This window comes from Athene cunicularia (assembly GCF_003259725.1).
Source record: "Athene cunicularia isolate RWA chromosome 1 unlocalized genomic scaffold, athCun1 chr1_part1, whole genome shotgun sequence".
NCBI classification, from domain to species: Eukaryota; Metazoa; Chordata; class Aves; order Strigiformes; family Strigidae; genus Athene; species Athene cunicularia.
This window is the reverse complement of record NW_020799091.1, coordinates 101,802,270-101,816,375: the sequence shown is the minus strand read 5'-3', so window position 1 is coordinate 101,816,375 and position 14,106 is coordinate 101,802,270. Positions and strand designations below refer to the sequence as shown.

At 41.4% G+C, this 14,106-nt stretch overlaps 1 protein-coding gene across 1 annotated transcript in view; it reads left to right on the top strand.

Annotated features, from left to right (window-relative positions):
• Positions 1-14,106, top strand: part of JAM2 (junctional adhesion molecule 2) — a 32,165-nt gene that overhangs the window by 14,554 nt on the left and 3,505 nt on the right. The window contains exons 2-5 of the mRNA XM_026849998.1: positions 4,583-4,648; positions 9,862-9,975; positions 11,181-11,333; positions 13,100-13,405. Of these exons, the coding sequence (XP_026705799.1) occupies positions 4,583-4,648; positions 9,862-9,975; positions 11,181-11,333; positions 13,100-13,405 (639 nt within the window). The remainder of the gene's footprint in view (positions 1-4,582; positions 4,649-9,861; positions 9,976-11,180; positions 11,334-13,099; positions 13,406-14,106) is intronic.

The following is a 14,106-nucleotide window of genomic DNA, read 5'->3' as shown; positions in this document are numbered from 1 at the left end:
GGTCTGCACTGCTTTTTGAAGAGGGTCATGTATACGTGTGGTTTGTGTGTGTGAGAAGGGCTGTGTTTATGCTGAACTTACTTTTTTCTGACGTATTTTGTACTTAACGCATAATAGGATCTTCATGTATTCTATAAATCCCTTGATACAAGGAGAAATATGGAGACTGTGCAATTGCAAGCTCCCAATAAAATGTATGTAATTTCCTGATAACTTCCATAATGAGAAGTACGTACCATGATCCTGCCTCAAGTCATATGATAAGAAAATAAGATTCAATAAGGAAACCTGTTTTCTTATTCTGACTTCTAGCTTATGAATACCTAGACCGTGACAGTGAGCTGTGACATCTGTGTTAAAGAGAGGGAGAGATCCATGGCTCTATGAAACAGTGTAATGTAATAAAGTGGCGAACTGCATGTATTTGAGCTGGTTTGTGTCCAGACAGAGAAGGTTAATGTGCCAATAGCTTATAAATGGCTTTACCCACACACCAGAGACCCAGAAATGCTTCTGAAGTGTTAGCAAGCATTAGTTGCTGTCAGAACCTCAACAAAATGTGCCTCCCCGTCCTGAACACATGAAGGAAGATGTTATTTCAATAAAAAAGATTTTTAAATGGCATATAGGATGTGTGTCAGGGTGTTTATTGTTCTAGAAACAACATTGTTTCATGAAAGTCAAAATCTGATTTTTCTCTCACAAATCTAAGTAGGGCTTAATGGGTTAAAAGGAAAATTACTTAATGATTTCAGGCTTTATTCTAGACAAAGCTTGGACAAAAACAAGGAGATGGGCTCTATGGACATGCAAGAACAGTTACTCTGGGAGGTGCTGGAGAAGCAGTTGCCTCCTCTGGTTTCAGCAGGGAGTGTGGAGGGTCATTTGGGGGTTTTTTATTTCTTTTTTTAAAGTCCAACAGGAAAGCTTCCTTGCTTGATGAGGTGGAAAAAATTTCCAAGCACTATTTGTAATGCAAATATTTTTTGCTATTTCAGTATTCTAAGGTCTACATAAATGACATTGCTGGAATTGTTGTCATCTTATTTTTTGTATTAAAAACTTCTACTTGTAACTATTTTGGGGTAACACAAAGGTGATGATAAAATTAAAACATATTAAGGACAGGATAGTTACACACAAATTTGGATCTTTTAGTGATGTGCACATACGAAAATACACTATGTTGCCAATTGTGAAGCTGTATTCTCTTAGTATGTCTAACACTTCTTACTACTTTCTCCTTCCCCCTTTCCAAATTTGAGAGATTTAGAAACCAGCAGCTCTGAAGAGTAATACAGGGGTACGGGGTGCGGTTGCCCGGGTCTGCCGGGGGCTGCCGCGGGGCGGGAGTGCGGGGAGGCCGGGGCTGCCCCGTGCCGGACACAGCCGGTTCCAGCCGGCTCCGACCGACCCAGCGCAGGGCGCGGCTGAGCCCCGCGGGCACGATGGCGGCGCCTCGGGGAAAGCCTGGGGAAGGGACCGCAAAGCGCTGCCCGACCGTGAGGGTGAGGGGAGAAGGTGAGAAACTGCCCTGAGAGCACCGAGGGCAGAGGGGAGGAGGCGATCCCCTGCAGCCCCTGGAGAAACCACAGTGGAGCAGGTTTGGTCTGAAGCCCGTGGAGGACCATGCTGGAGCAGATACCCACGCTGCAGCCTGTGAAGAATCCCACAGCAGAGCAAGGGGATATGCTGTGGAGGATCTGTGCTGGAGCAGGCTCCTGGCAGTAGTTGCAGTCCATGGAGAGGAGCCCACGCAGGAACAGGAGAAAAGTGTGTGGAGGAGTGAGCGGCAGAGAGGAGTTGTTATGGGCTGACCACAGCCATCATTCCCCAAAACTTTACTCTGTTTTAAATTTGCAATAAATTAATTTTGTCGAAGCTGAGTCTCTTTTGCCTGTGATGGTAATTGCTAAGTGATCTCCCTGTCTTCCTCTTGACCCGTGGGCTTTTTAATTTTATTTTCTCCCCTGTCATGTCGAAGCAGGAAAGTGAGAGAGTGGCTGGGTGGGTGTCTGGCAGCTGGCCCAGGGCAACCGGCCACAACAGGATACAGTGAATGAGTAACAGCTTTTGCTACAGTGCTGGGCCTCAAATATCTACTCTGTTGCATCATGACTCGGAGGCAATGATTGTAGATACCGCTAGAACCTCAATCAGTACTTTTAAAGGATGCTGAGGGGAAGGGCTGTAGGAACAGTTTGGATGGAGAATTCCATCTGTTGTGCCAGACTTGAACAATAAGAAATGATCTTTGAGAAAACCATGATGGTATATGGGACCAGCACTCTTAATATCTTCATTAATGGACAGTGGGATTGAGTGCACCCTCAGAAAGTTTGCAGATGACACCAAGCTGTCATGTCCAGGGGATGGGATGCCATCCAGAGGGACCTGGACAAGCTCTAGAAGTGGGCCTATAGGAACTTCATGAGGTTCAACAAGGGCAAGTGCAAGGTCTTGCACCTAGGCTGGAGCAGCCTCCAGTGTCAATACAGGCTGGGGGATGAAGGGATTGAGAGCAGCCCAGCAGAGAAGGACTTGGCAGTACTGGTGGATGAAAAGCTGGACATAGGTCAACAATGTGCTCTTGCAGCCCAGAAAGCCAACTGTGTCCTAGGCTGCATCAAAAGCAATGTGGCCAGCAGGTTGAGAGAGGTGATTTTTTTTATTTTTTTTTTTCCCCTCTACTCTACACTTGTGAGACTCCACCTGGAGCACTATGTGGAACTCTGGACTCCTTAGCACAGGAAAGACATGGACCTGTTGAGGAGGGTCCAGAGGAAGGCCACAAAAATGGTCTGAGAGATGGAATACCTTTCTTATGAGAAAAGGCTGAGAGCTGGGGTTGTTCAGCCTGGAGAAGAGAGGGCTCTGGGGAGACCTTATTGCAGCCCTTCAGTGCTTAAAGGGGGCTTATAAGAAAGACAGGAACAAACTTTTTAGTAGGACCTGTTGTGATAGGATAGGGGGTAATGCTTGTAAACTAAGAGACTGGAACAAGTTGCCCAGAGAGGTGGTGGATGCCCCATCCCTGGAAACATTCAAGGTCAGGCTGGTTGGGGCTCTGAGCAACCTGATCTAGTTGAAGATGTCTGTGCTTGTTGCAGGGATGAGTGGAATATATGACCTTTAAATGTCCCTTCCAACTCACCATTCTATGATTCAGTGATGGTACCTTCATACAAAGAAAACAGCATGCTCACTGAGAGCTGCAAGAACCCATAGCTGAAAGACCAAATGGATTCACTCAAGTGAGAAACGAGGCACATGCTTCAGTAGAAGTAATCAACTGTCAAAACAGTAACAGGCAAAAGATTCTTGATCTGTTCTGTCTTGATAAAGACTGGATACCCATCTGCCAGGTTGTATGCAACTGTTTCCCTGGGCAGGGGAAATGGAAATTAATTATTTGGGGGTGAACAAAGGAGGTATGTGTTCGTGAGAGGTAAATAGCAAGATTAGACTAAAAGGAGTAAAGCAAGACTAGTTTCTATCAGTCAGAACATTATGCTCTTAAACAAGCCATGTTTCTCAATATTGTTGATGGGGACAAGAGCTCAATTCTTATTCATACCCTCTGTAGCAATTGTTCAGTTGTCTGATGCGGGTGGAGGAAATGGACTGTGCTGCATTAGGAATGTCCATGCTGTCTTCAAAACTGGTCCAAAACCCTAGGGAACTTGAGATGCTTTTGGAAAAAAATGTTAATGTAAACTTGTGTACAGAACTGTATTTAGCTGTTCTTAAGTACTTGGTAGACTTGTAGCCTGCCATGGAGTATATGAAGAATAACTGTAACTGACTCTTGGGCCTTGCAGGAATGCTTCTGAATCATGAGGGAGCAAGGTAGAGTCCTTTCTTGGGAGGAGGGCAGTTCTTAAGGAAGGATGTGTAGTAAGGTGCAGTGAGGGAGGAGGTAGCTGGGTGGGGGTTGATGTAGGAGTAGTAGTTATTTCACTTGTTCTCTCTGGCATTTTGATATTCCTGAAACAAGAGATATCCAAGAATATATGGGGTTTTTTCCCTCTGATATAAAAGTATAGAAATGTTAACTAATGTTTTCCATATCATTTCAACAAGAATTTGAGGTAACTCTTCATTACCGCACACATATTTTTATGCAGTAGAAACCGTATATGTATATATATATATAACTATATATATATATTCTTCAGTAAACATGCCTGCCTTGTAACAGGAATACAATGAAAAATAGACTTACGGATTAATACAAGTCTCCCCAGTTAGAAATAGACTGAGACATTACCCCAGTATAAAACAATGTCTACTGTTTATATAGAACTTCTCACATGTAAATATTATCATGCTACTGTAGAAGAGAAATATCACTGGTTTTTACAGGTGCCAGGGCCTGGAGAGGAAAAGATTAATTGTTCAAGGCCACCTACATGGCCAGCCCTGATCTAGGTCTTAGTCCTGTGCTGTGTCTAGTAGACAATATCTAATCTGTCCAGTGTAAGGAGGTCTCAGAAATACTGCTTGTAGCTGTTGAAGCACATATGAAATTGTGAGTATTTATTGCTGAATTGTCTTTATTTTTTTTTCTGTTCCCTTGCAGATCATAACGTGTCTGGAATTTCCATTGAAACGGATAACAAAAATGTAAAAGCAGAGGAGTTTAAGGGTACAGTATGGGCACTGCTGTGATTGTTTTCAATATATACACAATGCATGAAAGCTATGTATACAGAAGTTGTGCAGCTGCTAAGATTGTCTTCCTCTTTCCTGAGGGGTCCTGATGCTACTTTTTCCATTGACTCTTTGTGTAATCTTGGTCTTGTCCCCATTTTCTCTTAGTTGATGTGGGATTGGACTAGATGCTCTACCGATGTCCTTTTCAGCCTCATCTATTCTGTGATTGTCTGACTTGTTTGTCAGTACTGGTAGCCCACTGTCTAACTTCTGCCTGGTTTCCTTCCACCAAAAATGATGAGAACTGATAGAAAGGAGAAGCATTAACTATCTGACAAGATAGACAAGTGAGGAACTAGAGAGAGAACAACTGTAAGTCAGCTAATTGTCAGTAACTATAATTTAATGGCTTTTTTTAATTGTCAGCAACTATAATGGCTATTTACGTATTTATATATGTATGTTGTATGTAAAATGACAATTGGCTTCCAGTAATGTGCTAGAGAAGTTAAGGATGCAGGGGGGAAACCCTGACGTTTGCTGGATAGATGAGAAAGGGATCCTAGTAGTGTGCATGTGAGGTTTGTGGGTTATGTGAGGTATTTTCTGTTTGTTTTTTGCATTTGGTTGGAATGGAGACAGATGGGAATTTAGGAAGTGAAATAATGACTTTAGCTTTAGGCTTTATTCATCTGTTTGAGGTAATACTAAAATATTTTAGAGGTTTCTAAAACTGCTGCCTGGGCTCCTGTCAAGTATTCTTGTAACTTTGGGGGAAGAAAAACTTAATACATTTAGAGCTCAGGACAGGCAAGAAGAGAGATAAACTATTCAGGTAATATTAAAGCTTGATCAGGTTCTATCTTTTTATGATATGTGGCTTGCATTTTGTTCTTTTGTTATTTGTATGATAGAGTGAGATCAGTTTAGCATGGCTCAGATGCTCAGTTCTTTTTGTGTAGCAACACCAAGGGAGTGGCAGAGGCTGATAGATGTAGCTATTCAACTGAATACAGCTGTCTGAAATACATTTTTCTTTTCTCCTCCAACTCTTGTTACTGTGGAGGAAGGTGGTTAGTCACTGGAACAGGCTCCCCAGGAAGGTGGTCACGGCACCAAGCCTGTCGGAGTTCAGGGAGTGTCTGGATGATGCTCTTAGTCATATGGTTTAGGTTTAGATAGTCCTGCAAGGAGCAGAGTTGGATTTGATGATACTTAAGGGTCCCTTCCAACTTCAGATATTCTATGATTCATTCTATAACCAAATAATAGCCTCAAGACCACATGAAAGAAATCCAAATTAAACATTGTCAAGATCTCTCCAAGATTCCAGAAGGTTCTTTCAGGCCTGGCAGAGCCTGTGTTGATGCACAGCATCCTGTGGGCCTACCTTAATGCAGGTCAAGTAGACCTGTTCTGGAAAATATCTCTCGCTGACTGCATTAGTATGAGAAGAAGTGGGAGGAGAACTATAACTAAGGAGGGGTTTATTATGTTTTCTCTGTTCTGCTTGTGCTCCCTTTCTCTGGATAATACTAGTGGGAGGGTATCAATGCTAGCTTTTCCTGAAATGAAAAAATGTAGCATGCAAGAAAGGGGCAGCTCATTCAAGATGGAGGTGACTTACTCAGCTGAGAACGCTTCAGCTGAGCCGTCTCTGTGTACTAGTATAGACCGGCTCATGAGACCAGCCAACTGTCACAAGGTCAGTAGCAAAAGCAAGCTGAGCTTGAATGATGGTTTTTCTTTGTTAGAAGGATACAAAAACAAAATGGAAAGGAAACTTAAGCAAATCTTAAGATTCAGGAAGCCTCCACCCATACACTCAACCTGAAGTCAGGAACCTCGGGCTTCCTGAGTGTACAGCATGTTTTTTGAAGCAGCCAGTGTGTGTGTAACATGTTTCTGGCAAAGAATGCCCTCCTGCTGCAATATTTCTATCAAGTCTGGACATTTTTTTCCTCTGTGAGAGATCACCAAGGCTACAAGTCTGGCTCCTTGGAAGCTTTCGGTTTCTCTACAGAACAGACCTGGGAAGTCAGACTCCAAAGGATGAGGGAATAGATCTGTCAGTAGCTCTTAATTGCCCTCCAGCCTTGTTTGCTGAGACTGGAAACGAGACTGCCACTTAATGCAGATGGACTGCATGTTTGAGCAGTGGATGTTTGTCTGCTGAAAGCTACAGTCATTGCCAAAACTATAAAGACTTTTGATCCTTGATACTCTAGTTTATATTGCAAAACGAGGAGTCTAAAGGTGGCAAGACCAATATTGTATATGTTTCTTTTACAGAAGTTTCTGGGAGATACTAAATTTTACTTTATTAATAGATTTGGAGCCAGTCAGATGTGTGGTTTGATTCTTGCCTCTGATGTTGTTTCCCAACAATTCTTATTAATACCTTGATTTAAGAGTTATTTACCAGGGAGAAAAATACATATATTTCAGCATGCTGTTCCACAGAAAATGGAAGTGCAGAGATGCTGAGTTTGTGTCAGTAATTCATCTATACAGTTTGTCATGTCTTCTCTCCCTCTTTAGTTCCCCCATAATAACTATAGGCTTGACCATAGACCAGAATTACTATGATGCAACTACATGGTAGTGATGACATATGCTGATGCCCAGCTGTGAGGGAGGAAAAAAATAACAGTTGAGCTCTTCCTCATTAGGAGCACTAATTTTGATTTGTTTCCTACCCAGTTATAGGTATATATATAGCAATAATAAGTAACTTAAAAACTCAGCCTCTCTGTGAAATTTGGTTGGTGATGCCTACTATACATAAGTCAGGGAAACTTGAGTGGACAGACAAAAAGATGAACAACTGTATGAACCTTATTTTCTTGAACTCAGGAAAAATAAGATGTAACTGCCAAGGGATGTTGGGAACAGCCTCTGCCCCCAGCAGCTCTGGGGGTTCTTCCCAATGCATCTGGAGGCCTTGGGGGTCTTTGTCCCAGGCCACTGGACAGAGCTGCTGCTTTTCCATTTGCAGCTTCAACCAGTAGCAAGGTTGTATGTGTGTCTTAGGGATGCATGCGTGTGTGCACACACCCACACATACACACACTCGTGACACTTGCACTGCCAGCTACACAGACCGCCACAGACAAGGCACTGCTTTCAACAGCCCCCACACAGACCACTGCCTGGGTGAAGTGCTAAGGCTGACAACAGGCCCAAGCCAGAGCTGACCTATAGATGAATTCTGTATATTTTATAACTGATAACCATTGTGCTAGTAGGTATTGTACTAAGTTATAACAACCCACTTACCGCTGATGTAAAAAGTGCTAAAGCATTGAAATACTGAAGCCTGAACAACAGGCCCCAAGCCGAAGCTGCTAACTTAGTGTGTAATCATTAACAAAGTGTGTAAGCTCTCTAGTGAAAGATGCCTCCTAGAATATAATCAGTAGTGAGGGTGGAATGCTGAGAGAATGTGTCCAACTTCCCTTGTTTAACCTTGTTCAGGGCTGAGAACCCACCTATTTGGCCTTGTTAGAAACTCCCTTGGTTTGCCCCCCTGAGCCCTGGCCAGGCTTTGGGTGGAATCCAACAGGAGAATGAAACCAGGAATTTTCCACTCAAAACAAAGGTGCCAGCTATTCTGGCTTGCCGATCTCTGGTATATAAGGCTGGACCCGCTCACAGCGACTTTGGAAGCCTCACCTGTGGGTGGACGCACCAGGTAGGATTTCCCACTTGCCGGGACAGGCTCTGCAAACCCTCGCTGTAACCGGGGCTGCCCAGCCACTGCGGGTCTGGGTGATGGTAACATATGCAAGTGGTGATGGATCTTTCCTAATCACTATTCTCTCTCTCCCATGTAGTAATGATTTGATGCATTACCCTGTATTTTCCTGTTTGTTGCTTTAGGTGCATATTCTGCCTTTTCTTACTGCATGTCTTCTGTATTACTCTGTTACATTATTTAGTTATCACCAGTAAAATACACCTGCTCTTTTCACTGTGGTGTCTGAGTTTAATCGGTATCCTTAATCAGCAAAACACTGGGCTCATATAAAGCATTATAAGTACAGACAGCTGAGCCTCCTTCCTCCTCTCTGGCTGGTGGAGATTGAAGTTCAGTGGTGAAAGCCCTCACAGAACACTCTCGAGATTCGCAAACACATGCCTGTTCTTGCATCCCCTATGTACCAACACAGTCCCTCTGTCCATCTGCTACCCCTGCCCTACTCATCAGCTCGCCCAGCTTGAGGTTTGCTTGTGAATTACACACAGACCTCTAGGCACACCAGGTCCAGAGAAGACACTGTGCACACACCACACACCCCCTCTGCCACAAGCCCAGGGGTGTCAACACCTCCAGTATGAACCCAGTTGCTGGCCCTAAATTTACTCAAGAAACTGCTCTCTGCCTTGGTAGCTTGCATTCCAGGCACATGTGCTTTGAGACTCACCAACACACACTCCCAACATCTGTGCCCCCCCCCAACTACTGATGCAGAGACCCTCACTTGCTCCAGTTGCCCCCACCACAGTTCCATCAGTTTGTTTGGAGATTGACAGTCTTCGTCACCATTTCTGTTAGTCCCTGTTTGTCATGCTTGTGTCTGTTTCTGTTTGTTGCTGCCCCCTTTACTTGTTATCACTTTTGCATTGAAAAGGTCCTTGATTGGGAAACCTTAATGAAGCAGACTCACTTTCCACATACCCTTACAATAACCAATGTGAAATTGTAACTAAATACATGTTACTTAAGAGAATGTTTAACCACCCTACTGCTATGTTTTCCATCTGCATTGTTATAAATTTAAACAGTTAAACTACTGATACTGAATTCAAAATGGTAACTCACAAAATACTGTTGATAACAGGGTCAGAGTCCTTTTTTAATGGTGGTATGCTCACTGACAAAAATATTTAAACCTAAAATGAGGGTAGTAATACAGAATCTCTGCCCATCCAACATGGAAAGATCTAGTCTCCAACATCTGAAGTTTGATCCGAAGACCACTGAAGCATGGGAAAATTACTAGTTTCTGTTTCCCCATTGTGTTTGAGTAAATCTGGAGAAGGTCTAATGGCATGACACTGAGAAGTAGATCTGGCCCTTGCTGACTGCTCAAGTTCTTTTGCAGGGGAAACATTAATTTCATGGAGCCTGAATGCACACCAAACATAATGCTAAAGTCTCTAATTTTCCCTTTTGTGTTAATTTTTTTTTCACCCTTCTAGAGGCTATTCTTAGTTGCAAGCACAAATTTTCAAAAGCGATGAGCTTAAGAATAGAATGGAAGAAAATTCAGTCTCAAGGAGTCTCATTTGTCTACTACAATGGTGAATTTACAGGTACAGTACTACAGACTTGCACTGATAGTTTAACATGTCATTCTAGCAGAGGTATCGACTCTTTCTTGTGAAGTAACATTAGGAAAATGACTGAAGGACAATGCTTTTGACTCTGCATACTGAACAGCTGTCCTTTTGAGGAAAAGAATTCTTCCCCATGAGGAAAACAAAAAAGCATTTCTTAATAAAATAATTAATAATTAGTTATCTTTTTAATTAAGTAAAATATAATAAAACTCAAGACTAAGAAAATGGCACTGCACATTCCTTGACATTTTTCAAAAATGTTTACATGCAGATATAAACTCCCCAAAACTACTGCAAGCTCTGCCCTTCTATCCTACAAAGAGGTTTATGAATCTTCCTGTAGAGCTGGAGGCTTAGATATGAATAATGCAGCAATTTTTGTATGCATAAAATATAAACTCAGCTGTATATTTTAAATTATTCGTATTCTTTTCAGAAGTGGAATTTCTCTTTATTTGTTCTGAAAAGGACTTACTTTAGCTTTATGTGTATGGGTCTTTGGTTTATATTTACACAATAAATGAAGGTTCAGGAGTAAAATAAAAGGGCAGCAATTTTGTTAGTTTGTAGAGCTTGCAAGTTGTGCTTGTGTTGTTGATGAACTTGGTTTTATTTGCACATATTTAATTTAGAGAAATACTGGAACTCATGGTTCTGTGTGTGCATGTAGCTTTAATTTCATAACAAGCTGTAGAATAAAAACCCCCTCATTGTAAGAAGTCTGATGGCCATACCTTTGCTAAATGCATCAAGTTTTTCTTGCCAAGTTAAAATGTCAAATACTTTGCTGTGGTCTTGCTCACATTTCTTTCTGTAAGGTAATTAAGTTATTGATTGCCATCCCTCTAGTGGAAAATTATGTCTTTTTTGTCACCTGACTACTGCTATACGTATTTTTTGAAATATCTGAAGAAAAAAAGCATTCCATCTTCCAGCTGGAAATGTATGATAGATGTAGGTTTTTCAAACTGAGTTTTTTTAAAACTAAATGGACAAGTTGTGGAAGGTTCTTACTGTCTTGGGAGGAGGTTACATTTTGCTCCTTGGTGGTAGATAACTAATACTGAACAAATGAGCAGTACTTCATACATTGTACGTGATTTCAGAACAAGCCAATGAGATGTAGACATTTGCTGTAAGCAAAGAGCAGAAACCTCTCTGTCTGTTCTCCCTTAAAGGTGATCTTCGAGGCCGAGCAGAGATGCTGAATACAGGAATCCGTATTAGAAATGTGACCAGAAAGGATTCTGGGACCTACCGCTGTGAAATCAGTGCAAAGAGTGAAGAAGGGCAACACCTTGGAGAGGCTACTATTACTCTCACAGTACTGGGTATGAACTTTATTACTTGGACTTCTGTAAAGAAACTGAATGTGGACAAGGAGTGTTGAAAGTAGGGTTGTCCATATGGTGTGTGACTGATGGGTTTTGGGGTCTTCTTTGGGGTAGATTTATAAACATATGTGCACATGTACTTTCTACAACATACTTTACAACAGAGCTTCTCAAAATGCACACGTATTAGAAAGATTTTGTTGATATAAATGTGGATTTCAGTTCTCAAAACTTATCAAATACGCTGATTTATGTGATGGTGAAACTTCCATTTCTACTAAAACTGAAGTCACTCAGTGTCCAAGAATCTGAATAAGCTGATCACGGTGTTTGGCACTGGAAAGTCAGCATCTGTCAACACTTATCAAATATTCCTAAGCAACAGTTCATTCCAATATGTTACAGTCTCCTACTGGTTTGTTTGGTTTGTTTTTTTTTTTTTAAGGAGAAACTGCTGCAGTGTCTGTGCAGTGCCAGCCAGCAAGCTAGCAATCTGTGCACTTTATTTACATGAGAGGGTGTTGGCTTGGGGGGTGCTTGGTCTCTGTGGGGTTTTGTTTGTTTTCTTTCCCAACTGGGGAGAGGAGGGAAAAGTGAATACTGAGTACATTCTCCTTACATGGTTCTTTCCTAGTCAATAAATAGGAGAGGCTGGTAGTTTTCTTCTTTTTTCCATATAGGAAGAAAATACTTGCTTTTGTAGTTTCTATATTGTTTTTTTCTATACAAAAATAATTGATCTTTTAAAATTAGAAATAAAGGCTCAAAGTTCTTCATAAAGGATGATAAATTCATGAACTTCTGATTAGCTCAAACAGTGAGATAACCTCATTTTTTACTTTTATTCTACTCCCTCAACAGCTTTCCTGTTTTAAATGTGGCTTCTTAATTTGAAATCTTAGACCCCAACGCAGAGTGTGTGTGTTGCTTACAAACCTTTTTGAAAGCTAATGTGAATTAGTTAGTATTTCACTTGGTTTTCTTTATTTTTGCATTTTATTTTAAAATCAGCCAAGAAAAAGCTATGAATACTTGTTAAGGTGTCAGTTGTGCTTTTAATGTTCCATGCGTGCCTCTTCATCCTTCATTTTCATCTACATATCTTTGAGTTACCAAAAAAAAAAAGATTCTTTTCTGTTCACATAATAATAATAAAGGAGATGTTCATCTTCATGGCAGACAGAACAATCAGTTCTCCTGAAAATGTTTTAGTTTAAACTGAAAGTTAGTAGCCAATTGATTTTGGTCTTCAACCTGGGATTTACACAATGGCTATTGGTAATTCTTTCTGACAATCATTTTTCAAAAACCAGTTGACAAATTTGAATAGAAAAAATATATTTCCTCTTTCTCACTTCTGTTTTTAAATACTGGGGCAAGGAAGTGGGGAATTCTGGGACTACAGATTCCCTGAATTATCCCTCCTCTGACCATGAGCAAGAGTCCTCAAACAAGAAATAAGGTGAAACAAACTCTCAGGGGTTGGATGAGAGTGTATAGATTTGAGACAGGATGACACAGCACATTGTGGAGGAGGCTGGGAGCAAACCTCTCCTGCATTTTTAGCGACTCATAAATTTTACTGTGCTCTCCAGTAGCAGGACTCTCTCTGCCTTCAACCTCTTATCCAACACCTCATTTCATTAATGTGGTAGTTTCTAAGCATGTACACAAGAGCTCACCCCTTCACCAGTGACTGTCAAACTGTTGTCACATAGACAATACTGATAAGACTGTGTAACAAGTGCAATTTCATTGTCCAGTTGCTCCGACTACTCCAGTATGTGAGGTACCCAGCTCTGCAATGACGGGAACAGTAGTGGAACTGAGCTGTAAGGAGACTGAGGGGTCTCCTCCGTCTGAGTACCAGTGGTACAAGAATGGTGTTGCCTTACTGGAAAAGACAGGAACAGGCAGTGCTAGAGCAGCAAACATAACTTACACCATGAATAAAAAATCTGGCACTCTGGTAAGTGTAATAACCAACTCTGTCATAACCAGCTATCAAGAAGACCCAATTTACTGTCTCATACAACGATGCACAGGGGTCTTAATCCAAAAATGCACAAGGTCTTTGTGAGAGATCAATGTCATGCTGAAATAAGTGCTAACAAATGTAAAAGGTGATTTCCACCTCACTCCACATCTATGGCTTGTCATTAGTCTGAGACAGACAAATTGGGTGAGTTGCAAGGCTGCATTAATGATAAATGAGCAGAATCTAGAAAATATGTGACAAATTTCACCTTGTCAGCTAACTAGTGCCAGGTGAGAATGATCTCTCAGTATGTCAACAGACTTATATTTCATAGCACCTTAAAATCTGAAAAAGCATCTTCACAGACTTCAGGGGAAGTGCAGCACTAAGGACGGTCCAGGATCTGTGCAATCCTGTGGCATTTGAAATTTTTCAGTCCAGTACTTGTGAAGTCAGTGGGAATGAGTTGGGCCTGTAAGTAAGCTTAGTGTTTTTTTGGTTTAATTTAGAGTCTTTTTTTTTTTTTTTTTTCTTTTTTTGGGGGGTGGGGTGGGGGTGGGGAGGGTGAGGAGTGGTATTCCTCTCAGAAAGGAGACTGGCTGTCTCTTTCCTATCCTTCCCTCATTAGCTAATCTTTCTAAAAAAAATTGATACATAATACTTAAATGCATTGTCAGCTGAGACTTTTCAGAAGAGTTGTTCTAGGAACATGCTACTCTTGTGCATGGTCAAATGTGGAAATTGAAATGTGACTAAGCCTTCAGAGGTGCTGTGGATATTTCAGCGCACTGG